Below are 16,955 nucleotides of genomic sequence, written 5' to 3'. Positions count from 1 at the left end.
GTTTAGTTTTATAAACTAAGAATTTTTTTAAGCCTGTCTTTGCAATCTACTACGAAAAATGGTCAAAAAGCTATTTAAAAATTGCTTAAAAATTAAGGTGTGTCTTATAGTCCATAAAATATGGTAATGTGTAAGTATCTTTTAGGTGTGCCTGTCTGGAACTTAACATGTCATGTTTGCAGTAAGTAGCAATCTGTCTTTTCCTTACATTCTTGATATTCCAAGTTGGAGTTTCCATTGTTTAAAATATATTTCACAACTTGTTAAAGAGTATGACAGTACAGTAACTTGTAGGCAAAGGTCAATCTGTGCATAATGATGAACCATAGCTTAAGAAATGATTGCATAATTCCTTTGCAAAAAAAAAAAATATCCATTGAAACTGCTCCAATTGACATGTGATTGTTTAATGCTTCCTGCACTACAGCTCCAGAGTAAATGTCTCAAAAGTTTGAATTACTGCTGTTCCTTCAAACCCTTACAATTAAAACCAGATCTATTTTTAACAAAAGATGGGCATATAATTTCCAACATAGCTGTTGATATTTGTTTTGAGAAATATCTATGGAAACAAACATTTTAAAACAAGCAACACTTTTGGTGGTCCATTTAACTTCTGTGCCCTCAATGAAAGTAATTACAGTGCATACTCATAAATGAATGGGATTCTGGAAGAACAGATCATTGTCATTCATGTTCCCACTGCAGCATCAGGGATACAATGGCTGACATGTATTCATCAATTTTTTAAACATGGCAAAACAAAAAACAACAAAATGCTTATTTCAAAAGACACGATGTACATTACATATTACAAAGATTATTTTGGTACAAAAGTTGAAATTATGAAAATATCACAAATGCTTTATATTATTGCACTGACTTTTAAGTGTGGAATATCACAAAAAATGACACTTAACTATGTGGAATGTAATTTCAATTGTTTCAATATCAGAATAAAAACCTATCTTTCAGTTAAGTATTCCATGTTATTTACTTCTATCCACATGGCAGTGGTTACACACAGCCACTCTACACTATATTTTCAGTCAGTTTTATAAATGTTTATCTGTTTCTGTAGACAACAAAGCAAATATCTTGCAAAGATAGGCACTATATTCATTTATATTGGCATCCGTAAATTGCTTGTTTGGTGTGAAATTTGTGCTATATTGATATAAAATAGTTAACATTTTATTAATAATTGCTCTTAGAATTCCTTATTTTGCCATATATGCAAATCACTTTTTTTACAAAAAAAGTCTGTAAAAATAAGTAATATAGTAAGAACAGTAACTTTTAAATGTACTGTTCTAATTACATTTATATGTATTCATATCGGCAACATGCATCTCTTATGTGTCATATTTTTCTTAAATGTATGTACAGAATAGATTTTTATATGTACATACAAATTATACATGAATATCTTTCTTACAACAAAGCAAATGTTCACATTTAATGTGATGACTAAGAACTGAGAAGTGTTCATACTGGTGTTACTCACAGGGTAAATTTCCAAAATAAATATGAAATTATTTACATTTAATTACAATAAACCCCTGCAAATCTTAGTCAAAGGCAAATACAAAGTACAATCACAGGTAACATTACCAAGGACATTTATCTTAAAATGACTATGAGACAACATTAACTTCTCGAGGAGACGACGTTACTGCTAACATTGGTTGTTCTTCTCTTCTCGCTTCACATGTTGCTTGTCTAATTGCTTCCTTGTAAGGACCACGTTTTTTCTTATTGTACCGTGTCTAGATGTAGGAGGGGAAAAAAAAAACACACACACACACACATAAATTAATCGAGTTCTTATCTACCTTCTTACTGAAAAATAACTACAAGTACAAAATAGCATACATACCTTGAATGTTTCTAAGAATGGACTAAGCTGATCACAAGGCATTAAAGATGAGGTAGATGATCCATACCATGCAACATGAGCTTGTGGAGCAAGTGACATACCATCGTCTTTCCGCGCAACAGTAATACTCAAAACCTAAAGAAACAAATTATTCCAATTAAGTCCTATGTAAAAATATATAACTGGTATGTCCTTGAACGCAGATATTTATTTTAGAAAACATTATGAATTTAAGTTTATAATCAGTAATTACAGACTGCACATTTTTAAAGTGACAACCACAGTGCTCACTTTCACTGGGAGAAGAAATGATGATGTATCTCAGTAACAGGACATAAGGGCATGAGTGAGGCATTAGCAGAATAGAAGCTGTCAGCCAAAGCAATTATTGTTCTGTGAGGTGGAACTACGTAACCACAGACTTTCATAAAACAGCAAATCCAGAAGTCCAGACCAATGTTATCCATAAGTAATTACATCTACATCACTACTCTGCAATTCACACTTCTTATTTTATTACAATGGTAATTTCTCCCTATGTCATTGGGTGTCAACAGAATATTTTTATATTCAGAGAAAAAAGTTGGTGCCTGAAAGTTCAACAAAACATCTCACCACAGCAAAAAATGCCTTTGCCTTTGTTTTAATGATTTCCACTTCAACTCGCGTATCATACCCATGACACTCTCTCCCCTATTTTGTGATAATACAAAACAAGCTGGCCTTCTTTAGACTTTTTCGATGTCAGTGATCACATGCTGCACAGGATTACTTTAGTAGAAGACGGTCAAGTTCAGTGCACACAGTCTCTTCATTCCAATTTGTTTGTAATCATAATTCCTACTTATTCAGCTGAATTGAGAGAATTTAGATTTGTGTGATTTATCGTGCAGCCAAAATTTAACGATTTCTTTTCTTACTCACTGGCATGACCTCCCACATTTCTTTATGCAGACACAATTGTCACTTTTTGCACCACAAAGATATCGTGTCTCAGTCATTTTGCAATTGATTTTGATCTTCTGGAGACAGCATCATCTGTAAACAATTTAAACGGGCTGCTCACATTATCTCCTACACTGTTTATGAAGATTATGAACAGCAGAGGACGTGTAACACTTCTTTGGGGAATACCAGAGACGTGTTACTCAATTTTTGTACTGTGACTTTTCAAACAGGAAACCACAAATACAGTCACACAGATGATGTGACAGAAATACATTCTGACCAGAAGTCTCTTCTGAGAAACACTGTCAAAAGCCTTCTGTAAATCTAGAAATATGTAATCAATTTGAGATCCCCTGTCAATCACACTCATTGTTTTTGTTGTTGTTGTTGTTGTCGTCGTCAGTCCTGAGACTGGTTTGATGCAGCTCTCCATGCTACTCTATCCTGTGCAAGCTGCTTCATCTCCCAGTACCTACTGCAAACTTCATCCTTCTGAATCTGTTTAGTGTATTCATCTCTTGGTCTCCCTCTACGATTTTTACCCTCAACGTTGCTCTCCAATACTAAATTTGTGATCCCTTGATCCCTCAGAATATGTCCTACCAGCCGATCCCTTCTTCTAGTCAAGTTGTGCCACAAACTTCTCTTCTCCCCAATCCTATTCAATACCTCCTCATTAGTTATGTGATCTACCCATGTAATCTTCAGCATTCTTCTGTAGCACCACATTTCAAAAGCTTCTATTCTCTTCTTGTCCAAACTATTTATCGTCCATGCTTCACTTCCATACATGACAACACTCCATACAACTACTTTCAGAAACGCCTTCCTGACACTCAATCATCCAGACTGTTGCCCCTGCAACTACTGAAAAGGCTGCTGCCCCTCTTCAGGAACCACACGTTTGTCTGGCCTCTCAACAGATACCCCTCCGTTGTGGTTGCAGCTGCGGTACGGCTATCTGTATCGCTGAGGCACGCAAGCCTCCCCACCAACGGTAAGGTCCATGGTTGTTCTTATTTTGTGCAAATAAGGAGCTAGATGTGTTGCACAAGAACGATATTTTCTGAATCTATACTGTCTGTGCCAACAGACCATTCCTTTCGAGGTAATTCATAATATTCAAACACAAGATGATGCAAATCGACGTCAGTGCTTTGGGCCCTTGATTCATTGGATTACCCCATGAACCATGGACCTTGCTGTTGGTGGGGAAGGCTTGCGTGCCTCAGCGATAAAGATGGCTGTACCGTAGGTGCAACCACAACGGAGGGGTATCTGTTGAGAGGCCAGACAAACGTGTCGTTCCTGAAGAGGGGCAGCAGCCTTTTCAGTAGTTGCAGGGGCAATAGTCTGGATGATTGACTGATCTGGCCTTGTAACGCTAAACAAAATGGCCTTGCTGTGCTGGTACTGCAAATGACTGAAAGCAAGGGGAAACTACAGCCGTAATTTTTCTCGAGGGCATGCAGCTTTACTGTATGGTCAATGATGATGGCGTCCTCTTGGGTAAAATATTCCGCAGGTAAAATAGTCCCCCATTCGGATCTCCGGGCGGGGACAACTCAGGAGGACGTCGTTATCAGGAGAATGAAAACTGCCGTTCTACGGATCGGAGCGTGGACTGTCAGATCCCTCAATCGGGCAGGTAGGTTAGAAAATTTAAAAAGGGAAATGGATAGGTTGAAGTTAGATATAGTGGGAATTAGTGAAGTTCGGTGGCAGCAGGAACAAGACTTCTGGTCAGGTGACTACAGGGTTATAAACACAAAGTCAAATAGGGGTAATGCAGGAGTAGGTTTAATAATGAATAGGAAAATAGGAATGCGGGTAAGCTACTACAAACAGCATAGTGAACGCATTATTGTGGCCAAGACAGACACGAAGCCCACACCTACTACAGTAGTACAAATTTATATGCCAACTAGCTCTGCAGATGATGATGAAATTTATGTAATGTATGATGAGATAAAAGAAATTATTCAGGTAGTGAAGGGAGATGAAAATTTAATAGTCATGGGTGACTGGAATTCGAGAGTAGGAGAAGGGAGAGAAGGAAACATAGTAGGTGAATATGGATTGGCGGTAAGAAATGAAAGAGGAAGCCGTCTGGTAGAATTTTGCACAGAGCATAACTTAATCATAGCTAACACTTGGTTCAAGAATCATAAAAGAAGGTTGTATACATGGAAGAAGCCTGGAGATAGTAGAAGGTATCAGATAGATTATATAATGGTAAGACAAAGATTTAGGAACCATGTTTTAAATTGTAAGACATTTCCAGGGACAGATGTGGACTCTGACCACAATCTATTGGTTATGAAATGTAGATTAAAACTGAAGAAACTGCAAAAAAGGTGGGAATTTAAGGAGATGGGACCTGGATAAACTGACTAAACCAGAGGTTGTACAGAGTTCCAGGGAGAGCATAAGGGAACAATTGACAGGAGTGGGGGAAAAAGTACAGTAGAAGAAGAATGGGAGATCTGAGGGATGAAGTAGTGAAGGCAGCAGAGGATCAAGTAGGTAAAAAGATGAGGGCTAGTAGAAATCCTTGGGTAACAGAAGAAATATTGTATTTAATTGATGAAAGGAGAAAATATAAAAATGCAGTACATGAAGCAGGCAAAAAGGAATACAAACATCTCAAAATTGAGATTGACAGGAAGTGCAAAATGGCTAAGCAGGGATGGCTAGAGGACAAATGTAAGGATGTAGAGGCCTATCTCACTAGGGGTAAGATAGATACTCCCTACTGGAAAATAAGAGAGACCTTTGGAGAAAAGAGAACCACTTGTATGAATATCAAGAGCTCAGATGGGAACCCAGTTCTAAGCAAAGAAGCGAAAGCAGAAAGATGGAAGGAGTATATAGAGGGTCTATACAAGGGCGATGTACTTGAGGACAACATTATGGAAAATGGAAGAGGATAGATGGCAGTTATAAGAGGCGAGGGGCATGAAAGGGAAGCAGTGGTCGGGAAGGGAGTGAGACAGGGTTGTAGCCTCTCCACAATGTTATTCAATCTGTATATTGAGCAAGCAGTACAGGAAACAAAAGAAAAATTCGGAGTAGGTATTAAAATCCATGGAGAAGAAATAAAAACTTTGAAGTTCTCCGATGACATTGTAATTCTGTCAGAAACAGCAAAGGACTTGGAAGAGCAGTTGAACGGAATGGACAGTGTCGTGAAAGAAGGATACAAGATGAACATCCTCAAAAGCAAAATGAGGATAACGGAATGTAGTCGAATTAAGATGGGTGATGCTCTGGAATTAGATTAGGAAATTAGACACTTAAAGTAGTAAAGGAGTTTTGCTACCTGGGGAGCAAAATAACTGATGATGGTCAAAGTAGAGAGGATATAAAATGTAGACTGACAACGACAAGGAAGGCTTTTGTGAAGAAGAGAAATTTGTTAACATCAAGTATAGATTTAAGTGTCAGGAAGTCGTTTCTGAAAGTATTTGTATGGAGTGTAGCCATGTATGGAAGTGAAACATGGACGATAAATAGTTTGGACAAGAAGAGAATAGAAGCTTTCGAAATGTGGTGCTGCAGAAGAATGCTGAAGATTAGATGGGTAGATCACATAACTAATGAGGAGGTATTGAATAGAATTGGGGAGAAGAGGAGTTTGTGGCACAACTTGACAAGAAGAAGGGACAGGTTGGTAGGACATGTTCTGAGGCATCAAGGGATCACAAATGTAGCATTGGAGGGTAGTGTGGAGGGTAAAAATCGTAGAGGGAGACCAAGAGATGACTACACTAAGCAGATTCTGAAGGATGTAGGTTGCAGTAGGTACTGGGAGATGAAGGAGCTTGCACAGGATACAGTAGCATGTAGATCTGCATCAAACCAGTCTCAAGACTGAGGACCACAACAACAACAGATTGTCAGTGGAGATGTTGAGTCACAGAAAGGCACAACAAAAAGACTGATAAACAAGTAAGCTTTCAGGCAAAAGACCGTTTCTAAATTAGACAACACAGATACACACTCGTGCAAATGCAACGCGTGCACACACACACACACACACACACACACACACACACACACGACCACTGTCTCTGCCTGTTCCACTGTCTCTGGCTCCTGTGGCCAGAGTGCGATGGAAGAAGCAATCTGGGTCGTAGGGGTAAGGAGGAGGCTGGAGTCTGCAGGGGGAGGGATAGCGAGGTGGGGATGGGGGATGGTAGAGTGCTGCTTGTGGGAGCATACAGGGATGAGGTGGGAAGACGGTAGGGCAGCTGGGTGGGAGGTTAGATGGAAGGGGGCAGGTGCAGCGGAAAGGGAGAGAAGTAAAAAGATTATGGGTGTGTTTGTTGAGTAGAGGGCTGTGTAGTGTAGTGCTGGAGTGGAAACAGCGAAGGGGATAGGTGGGTGTTGGAAAATGACTAATGAAATTTGAGGCCATAAGGTTTAGGGGAACGTAGGATACTTTGCAGGGGGCGATCCCCACTTGCGCAGTTCAGAAAAGCTGGTGTCAGTAGGAAGGATCCAGACAGTACAGGCTGTGAAGCAGTCATTGAAGTGAAAAAAAAAATTCTGTTGGGCAGCGTTTTAAGCAACTAAGTGGTCTAGCTGTTTTTCGACAACGGTTTGTCGATGGCCATTCATGCGGACAGACAGCTTCTTCGTTGTCATGCCCTCATAAAATTCAGTTCAGAGGTTGCAGCTTACCTTGTGTATCACATGCCTGTTTTCACAGGTAGCCCTACCTTTGATGGGATAAGTGCTGCTTGTGACTGGACTGGAGTAGGTGGTGGTGGGAGGATGTATGGGACATGTCTTACTTTTAGGTCTATTACAGAAATATGAACTATGAGCCATGGGGTTGGGAGCAGGGGTTGGGTAGGGATTTGCAAGGATGTTATGTAGGTTCAGTGGGCGGTGGAATAACGTGGTGGGAGGGGTGGGATGGATATTGCGTAGGACATTCGTCATTTCTGGGCATGGTGAGAGGTAGTTGAAACCCTGGCAGAGAATGCAACCTAAAAGCTAAGCTGCAACCACTGTGCTGTGTTCTATGTGGGCATGACAACCAATAAGCTGTCTGTCCCCACAAATGGCCACCGACAAACTGTGGTCAAGAAACAAGTGGACCACCCTGTTGCTGAGCATGCAGCCAAACATGACACCCTTCAGTTCAAAGTCTGTGCCATTTGGATCCTTCCTGCCAACAACAGCTTTTCTCATTTGTGCAAGGGGGAACTCTCCCTGCAATATATCCTATGTTCCCATAACCCTCCTGGCCTCAACTTTCGTTAGTCACTGTCCCTCACCCACCTATCGCCTTCTCTGTTCCTACTCCAGCATTGTACTTCACAGCCCTATATTCTGCCAAGTACTCATCTCATAGCCTCTTTACTTCTTCCCTTTCCCGTTGCGCCCCCCCCCCCCCCCCCCCCCCCGCCCCTCCATTTATCCTTCCGACTGCATCTAGCTACCTTACCCTCTCCCCACCTCATCTCTGTATGCTCATACAAGCAGTACTTTACTGTCCCCCAGCCCTACCTTGCTATTTCTACCGTGCCTGCCCCCCCCCCCCCTCCCCGCTCCCTCCTTACACCCACCATCCAGACTGCTTCTCCCATCATGTGCTGCTGCTCACAATTTGGCCTCGGCAGCTAGACACAGTGATGATGTGTGAATGAGTTGTGTTTGCTTGAACTTGTGTTCCTATGTTGTCTAATTTAGAAAAAAAGCCTTTTGGCCAAAAGCTTACTTGTTTAGTAGTCTTTTTGTTGGGTCTGTCTCCAACTCAAATGTCTAACATTTTGACTCTTCTGATGAATTCACACTGAGGAAAGATGTTAATCATTTTCATCTTTTTTCTGAAGGAACAGCACAAAAAATTCAGTAGTAGATAAGACATTATCAACATCACTGTAAAAAAACAAAACGAACAATTAAAACATGGCCATCTTAAGTGTGCACCAGCTACTCCAACCCAAGGTGTATAAAACACTCACAGCAAATTCCACCTGTCAGTGGTTTGGGCGTAAGATGAATATCTTAGATAAAGCATACAGAATCACTGAGTCAAGCAGCCTATATTTTAAAAAGAAAACATCACAGACAAAAGTGATCACATTTATGAATAGTTTCAAGGTGTTTTCTCATCCTGCCAGAAACCATACGCAACAACAATGGAACAATCAGAATCAACAATCACATTTCATGAAACCTATAATGTTCGGCTACAGTAATACTAGTGTCCTACTTGACATGGTCGAGTCATTTAAGTATCTAGGTGTCGCGTTGCAAAGCAATTTGAAATGGAATGAACATGTGAGAACTGTTTGTTTTGTTTTGTTTTAGGGTGCAAAAAACAACTGAGGTCACACGTGCCCAAGTCAAAACTGTAGAACACAAACTCAGAGACAAGGGAACAAACAACCATATGTCAGTCCCAATGGACAGAATAGGAGACATCTAAACATGGCACATGGAAAAAGGGCTTTAAAAAAAAAATAAAAAATATGGAGATCCAAAACTAAAAATTAAATGGCCTTCACCATATTGCTTTGGCAGATAAAAAGTAAAACGCGGGTGACAGCCCACATGTCATTCACTAAAATGGCTGATAAATCAGATGGCAAACCCAAGATGGAAACGTAAATTGGTAAGAAAAGGGCATTCCAGCAGATAGTGGTGGACAGTTAAAATTTGGGCACAATGCGTACAAAGTGGTGGGCAAACGACAATGGCTAAAAAGGCAGTGCCCAATACGCATGTGAGAACTGTGCTGGGGAAGGCAAATTGTTGACTTCAGTTTTCGAACATTGGGAACTTGATTGGGAATCCGTGGAGGGAAGGTGACATTATTTTCAAGAAATACTATTGAGCAAATTTAGACAACAAACAAGTGAAGCTGACTGCCAAATGATTCTACTGCCACCCAACAGGAAAGGAAATGACAAGTAGTTGTACAGGGTATTCCTCATCATGCATTGTATGGTGCCTTACAGAGTATCTATGTAGATGTAGATCAGGTGCAACCTACATGGTAAAAAGCACAGTAAAGTGTCACCACATTAGTTAATAAAGGAACGTCTAAAATATACTTACAACATTAAAATATCACAGGCATACCCATCGCTAGTAGTCAAAATTTACTATTCAAGCTGTGGATATTGTCAATACTATGGCGAGCAAAAGGTAACAAAGATGTGCTCTATTCATTAGGACAAATTGCTGATAGATTAAACTTGTGGTTACAGAGACCAGAGGGCAGAAAATGCTCTATTCATTAGGACAAATTGCTGATAGATTAAACTTGTGGTTACAGAGACCAGAGGGCAGAAAATGCACAGTTCACGTTGAATAGCCAGTTAGAATTACAGCACCATAGCATTCTGGCTAATTTTGATTGTTTATATGATTGGGTATTAGGTCGTAATAAAATTCTGTATTATTCTCGCTTGTAAAGCACTCCAGCACTCCTAGTTATGAGTATATGATGTCACACTGTCCACATGGATAACTTCCCTTCCGCCAGCCAGCTAGTCTCTCTTTGTTGTTCATGCGGGCCACTTTTACTTAGCTAAACACTGGGTTGCCCTGCCGTCAAACTAGTAAGAGACTGTCACGTGATACATTCCACGTAGTAATTTACACAGTGCCACGACTAATCATGTTAGTAGCAACACAATTTGTCTTAAAAGAGTTAAGCTCGTATTCATTACCTTTCACTCCCCATAGCATTGAGAATATTCGCTGAATAGTAAATTCTGACTACGAGTGATGGGTACGCCTATGATTTTTTGATGTGAGTAAATTTTAGACAATCCTTTATTTATTGTAATATCCACAAAATGTGGTTACAATGTACTTTGCTTTTTACCATGTAGATTGCACCTGATGATGCGGCTTTAGACCGCGAAACCACTGGTGTTTTAATAAACAAAAATTTTACCAGTTGTTAGCAGAATTCTTCCTAACATCATCGTAGATATATAACCACTTGACATGACTTGAAGCCTGGCTCCTCTCGTCAGAATTCCACTTCTTTGGTTATTAATGCTCCATTTGAGTTTTTTCAGAGTCCCACAATATTGTTGCACATTGTTGGTCTCCACTGAGGCAGAAATTTGATCATATGCTGCCCTTTCGATCCCAAAACACTGAGGTCATGATTTTTATGCCTGAAATTGTAGTTTTGAATTTTTTTACAGACAGGGAATTGGTGTGATGTCACTGTGAAGACTGTCTTTTGGTCTCAGGTGTGTAATGAGAGACCCATATTTTGTCTCCAGTCACAATATAAATCAGAAGATCCTCACTTTCCAATTCAAATCGCTCAAGCAACTAGCAGGCACTACTGGCCCAATTATTCTTGTGCTTCTCCGTCAGCTGTTTTGGGGCCCATCTTGCACACAGATGTCTTGTACAACACAGAAGTGGAAACATCACAGAAATTATCCACTGTCAATTGGTGGTCTTCATGAATAGTTTTTTGGACCAACACAACTGTCAACATGGAGGTCTTCCACTAAACTGTTTGTAATGAACATTTGTTCTGCCTATACTAAACTCCCTATACCACTTAAACACATTCGTTCTGTTCATAACACCTTCAGCATAAACCATTTTGATTCATGAAAAAATTTCTTTCCGCGAGTAGGCAGCCAATCACAGCACATGGCTCGCACTTGGTGGGATTTCCTATCGACACCTTTCACCCAACTGGGCACTAGAATGCGAGTTTACATACTACTGTGTTCCTGCGATGCTTGCTGTCTTCAGGGGATCCCATTCATCACAGAAAATGCCTCGTAACAGATAACTTGACGCACACACTTAACTTCCTACAACATCAATGTATAACAACAGCACACAACTTAAAAGTAGTGTGAAAAATGTGAGTATAGCAAAAAATTGACAAGATTACTGTGGTTGCATGGAAGGGGAAAATTTTAATGCAACAAGATCCATCAGTAAGATGGGACTTATTGCTGCTACAGTTGAAAAGAAAAAAGTTAAAAAAAAGGAGTCTGCTTTATAAAGTCATAATAAAAACAGTATTTTGTCACAATTGTAAATCTTCTTTGGTGGCAATAGAGGTGGACTTTTATATCCAGAATGAGCAGGACTTGGAACAGTACAGAATTTTGCATATGAACAATGTTTGCCAGATAACTAATAGGCAAATGTTACAAAGAGAATGCCTACTGAACTCACTCCATATTTCATGAGAATAGACCTGAACAATGTGCAAATCAATGCTGTGAGAATTATGGCATCTAACAGGGAAGCACCGAAAGCTCACTTTACAAGGTATCCACATTCTTCAGGTGTGTGAAAGCAGAATTCAACACATTTAAGAATCTGGTGTGGAAAGCACAAAGGAGAGTAAATGAAATATATAAAGGAATTATACTGCCTTAGCTAATGCAAAATCTCAAATGTGCCTTGAGGCTAGTAATGAGACAGTCAGTGAACCAAGAGCAAGTTTTGGATTGACAGCTATGTAGCTCTAGAAACATCATCACCTCCCAGTGACAAGTGTGTATGAAATGCAAGACCATCACTGTCTTTCTGCTTAAAGTGATAACACCCCCCCCCCCCCCCCTCCACCCACCCACACACACAACTTGTACAGCCACATTTTGCTGGCTAAATACACAATGGCATTGTGCAGTCAGGTAGCATAATGTAGTGCACAGATTGTGTGTGTATTGAGGGGGGGGGGGGGACAAACACACTTTAATTTTTTGAAGCAGGGTTTGCCCAAAAGCTTGCAAGGTTTTCAGTGTTATTTACATGCCTGTTGACAACTCTACACATTTACTATTTACTGAGTAGTTACCTTCACTACCAAATTATATAAATTCTGGCATAACTTTCCATACCATACAGAACAATAAAGAATGGCTACAGTAACTAGTCACGTAAGTGTATCTGGCTGGTCAATTTCTTTAAAAAAAGGACCTGGTTCCCACTTTGCAATATACTCACAAATTAGGAAACTGATTAAACAGTTCTTTCCCCACTCCACATGTCTGCTGTATTTTCTATCACAGTAGCCATTCCACCATTTGCCTTAAAAGATTTAGAGAAGCTATTGAAAATTTAAATTTGTCTGCGTGGGTGGGCACCCGAGTCGTACTGCTCCTGAACGTGATTCCTGTTACTTAATCCCTGCACCATATTCCTCAGCCAATATCAAGTCTTATCACGATTTGTCTCTTTGTGTGGTGAAATCAGTTGGTAAAGAAACTCCTACCATTTTGTCTTGGTAAAATACAGTCAGTTAAAACGTTGCATAATGAAATCCAGACACAGAAAGTACTGCACATTTGAGGTTATTCCTTTGAGAGTTGGAAGCTATACATCATCGGGTGATACCCTATTTATAAACATGTAAGGAAGACTTATCTGCATGACAAAACTGAGGCATTACATGGCTGAAAAGTTGACTTCTAAAGCTGCAGCTTCCTGTCCACCATTTTCAGCTACTCCTATGGCCACTGACACGTGACTGTGTACTACCGCAACAGCAAGTCAGGAAACAGGCAACACAATGAGCCGTGGGACATTAAATACATGCTTCCTTGGCTGCCACATCTATTTACCTGTCTGCTCTGGCACCCAACAAAATGACACCACTTTTCCAGGCCTTCATAAGCAGAGAAGGGCATTCTGGATAGTCTGCACCTGTTGATCTGTTTGGTATACACATGTAGTGCTTAAGGGCACTCAAGAAATTGGGGGGATGAAGTATTTTTCAGTACAATGCATCCTGTCTGTCCCAATGCCATCAAGATTGCAAGTAGCTCTTCACCTAACAGTCAATTCATTTGGTACACAGTTATTGAGGACACAATAAGGGAAAACCATGCAGCAGCCAAGAGAATAGGCCTGCTAAGAGCCATCTGTAACATGAGTTAAAAATTTATCTGCTAGTACCAATATTCCTGTAAATCAGTCAACTTCAACTTTGATATGGTGCTTGTGACAGTGAAGGATATGTATGCCCGATGTACCATAAGCAGTACAGGAGTTCTTTAATGCACTAGTGACTTGCCTAATCCTCCCTCAAGGTAGAAAACATAAAACTGTCTTGGGATATGAAATTTTCCCAGATTCATACATTGTGCACCTATAATCTAGTTGAGATTGTACAAATACTATATAAAACTAGAGTGGACGTCTATTCTCCAAGACCTGTGACTGATGTAATTCTGGATGATATGTAGTGATAGGCTGCTGTGTTGATGCTGGAGAAGGAACAAAGAACAAAAACTGAAAAGGTATCCAGAAAGGAGCTATATTAATGTTTTTATTTGTGGGCAATATACTACTTATTGTAATGTCAAAAAGGATCGCATTTGAAATACTTTCTTGAGAGGAACCATTATCTATCAAATGGATGTTTTCCAACACTATTGTGAGAAGCTTTGGCGAGCAATGATTGTGTGAATACAGGCAGAAACTCTACGAACGCACCAGGCAGAGAATATTGTGCCTCCAGTTGTGTAGTTGCTGCCTCAAAGAAAAGCTTGCTGTATAGCTACTCTGGCTTACTTCTGACTGTAAACAGTAGATCCAATATGTCATTAACCCCCACAGAGCAGTTAAGAAGGAATGTCCTGTTTCTAATACCCTGAACAGGTAACCATAGACAATTAGTGCCACATTTATTTTTAATTTATTTTTATGCAGCACATTAATGCTTTGTTGAGTTTTATTGTTATTTTGTGTTCACTTTATTGGAAACATAAAAAGGGACACGACACAGATTAGAAACTACATAAGTTACTATGTTGCCATAACAATGACCACACAGATATTCTTTTCATATGTACACTCTGACAACTCATATTATTCTTTTTATGACTGCTAACCCTTAAAGAAGCACATAGCAAACATTTTTTTACCTGTTTTTCAACAATTTCCTCATCCCCCCCCCCCTTAAAATACAATGTTTTCAATAAATCTAAATCACGAGTTTCACAATTTCATTTAATCCAGTTGTCACTTAATATTTTACTACAACAAATAAGTTATGGCATCTGATTTCATGATTTTCAAATTTCTCAAACTTTGATCTTTGCAGAGCTTTGGTCAGTTTATCTGCTAACAGTTCTTCTATACTACAATAATTTATCCCTTCACTAAACATAGCAAAATTTCACATCTATATGTTTTCTTCATCTAACTAACTGTCCTGATTTGACCATTTGGATAGCACTTTGATTATCTACATTCTGCTGCTGAGATGTACTCTGCCTCAGTTGATGAAGTAGCTGTTACACTTCCTGCTTCTTGGAACACCAACTAATGGAGGCGCCATTATAAAGAACAATGTATGCACTTTTACTCTTCCTGTCTCTTATATCTTGTGCATTATCAGCATCACAATAGACATTTAGATGAATAGTGTCAATTTCCTCTTTCTTCTTATAGAAAAGGCCATAATTCTTGATATCCTGTAGGTATCTCAGAGTTCTTTTTACATTTTGGTAATCCATTTTCTTAGTGTTTTCTGTTAAATAGCTCTCATAATTGTCTGTAAAATCAAGATCTGGTCTGATTTTGCATGAGAAATACATAAGACTTCCTATTGCTTCACGATATGGAAGTGTAATGTGTTCATCTCTCGATTTTCTTCACCTGCCTTTCCCTCTGGAACTAATGGAGTCTTCATGGCTTTACAGTCACTCATACTGAATTTTTCTAATATTTACTTCACATACTGTTCTTGATGTACAAATATTCCATCCTCTGTCTTCATTATTTGTATCACTATGTACATATCTAGATTTTCTACCTCAACCATTCCAAAATTCTTCTTAAGTATATTTTCTATTCTCTCCAAGTCTGTTCCTATTATGATTCCATCATCAACATGTATAGTGATGTACATTTCTTCAGTTACATCTTTAAATATACGTTGATCTGACTGCAACTGAATTAATCTTGTTTTCAAGAAATCTGTCAAGAGTTTTATTCCATCTGAATGGAGCTTGTTTAAGTCCACACAGAGCTATCTTCAAAACACAAATTTTTCCAGCTTCTTTGTATCTTCAGGTATTTTCATAAAAATCTCTTCATCCAACTTCCCATAGAGAAATGCTGTTTTGCAACAAAGACTCTGATACAGAAATTTTTCTCTGCTGCCAGAGAAAACAAGTCTTAATGAATGTATATCTACTACTGGGCTGCATAATTTCTTGAAATCTATATCCTTTTCTTATTGACAATCAGTATGGTCTTATGTCAACCATCATCTTTCACTTTAAAGAACCATTTGTTTGTTAAGATCTCTTTCCCTTACGCCTCTTGTGGACTGACCAACTTCCATATTTCATTCTGTTCAAGAGATTTTTTTTTCGTCTCCTACTGCTTTTAGCCAATCTTCTTTGTCTGGGCCATTAATACGTTCTTCATATGTAAGTAATGCTGTTTCAAAATCATAATATTTTAAAGTTTTCTTCAGACTGGTTCTATCCCTAAGATTGTAGTTTCTTGTGTCTTCATACAATGTTCTTTCTTCTCAATTTTCTTCTCGTTCATTTTATTGGTCTTGAATTTCATTTACTTGGTTGTTAGTGTCATTTGGTAGCTCACCAATCAAGATTTTTCTGTAGAGTTTCTTTTGTAACTCTCAGCTCAAATTCAACATCTCTTGACACAACATTATTTCTTCTTTATGCATCAAACAGTCTGTAGCCATTTGAGGCATAACCAACAAAAATGTATGAATTACTTTTTCATCTAGTTTCTTCAAGTGACCTAGGTTTTTGGAAAAAAATTCTTGATCCAAAAATCTGAAGTCTTGACGGATCTGATCTTTTCCTAAATCACTTTCAGCAGGTGGGGCAATTTGACTGATAGTTGGGCTCCTACTGATCAAGAATGCAGCTGTCAGCACTGCCTCTCAGTCTTTTTTTTTCCCAGTTTGCCATAAAATATCATAACTCTTGCCTTGTGCATTATTGTCAGATTTAGTCTCTCTGCTTTCCCAATGAGTTGAGGACTACAAGGAATACTATAGTCTATCACAATTCCTTCTCCTTCACATCAATTCTTAATCTCATCACATCTTGCTTTTGACTCTGCCAGACTGAATTGATATTCATTTTCTAACATATCTTTTCTTATGAATCTTGCAGCC

The 16,955-nt window shown here is 39.1% G+C and overlaps 1 protein-coding gene across 1 annotated transcript in view; it reads right to left on the bottom strand.

Annotated features, from left to right (window-relative positions):
• Positions 1-666: 666 nt before the first annotated feature.
• The window catches only part of LOC124612362 (PWWP domain-containing protein 2B-like), a 210,812-nt gene continuing 194,523 nt past the window's right edge, over positions 667-16,955 (bottom strand). The window contains exons 5-6 of the mRNA XM_047140519.1: positions 1,880-2,014; positions 667-1,769 (exon numbers count right to left, since the gene is read on the bottom strand). Of these exons, the coding sequence (XP_046996475.1) occupies positions 1,638-1,769; positions 1,880-2,014 (267 nt within the window). The 3' untranslated portion in view covers positions 667-1,637. The remainder of the gene's footprint in view (positions 1,770-1,879; positions 2,015-16,955) is intronic.

Source organism: Schistocerca americana, chromosome 4 (genome assembly GCF_021461395.2).
Source record: "Schistocerca americana isolate TAMUIC-IGC-003095 chromosome 4, iqSchAmer2.1, whole genome shotgun sequence".
Taxonomy (NCBI): Eukaryota; Metazoa; Arthropoda; class Insecta; order Orthoptera; family Acrididae; genus Schistocerca; species Schistocerca americana.
Note: the sequence above shows the minus strand (reverse complement) of the source record. Positions and strands in the feature narration are given on the sequence as shown.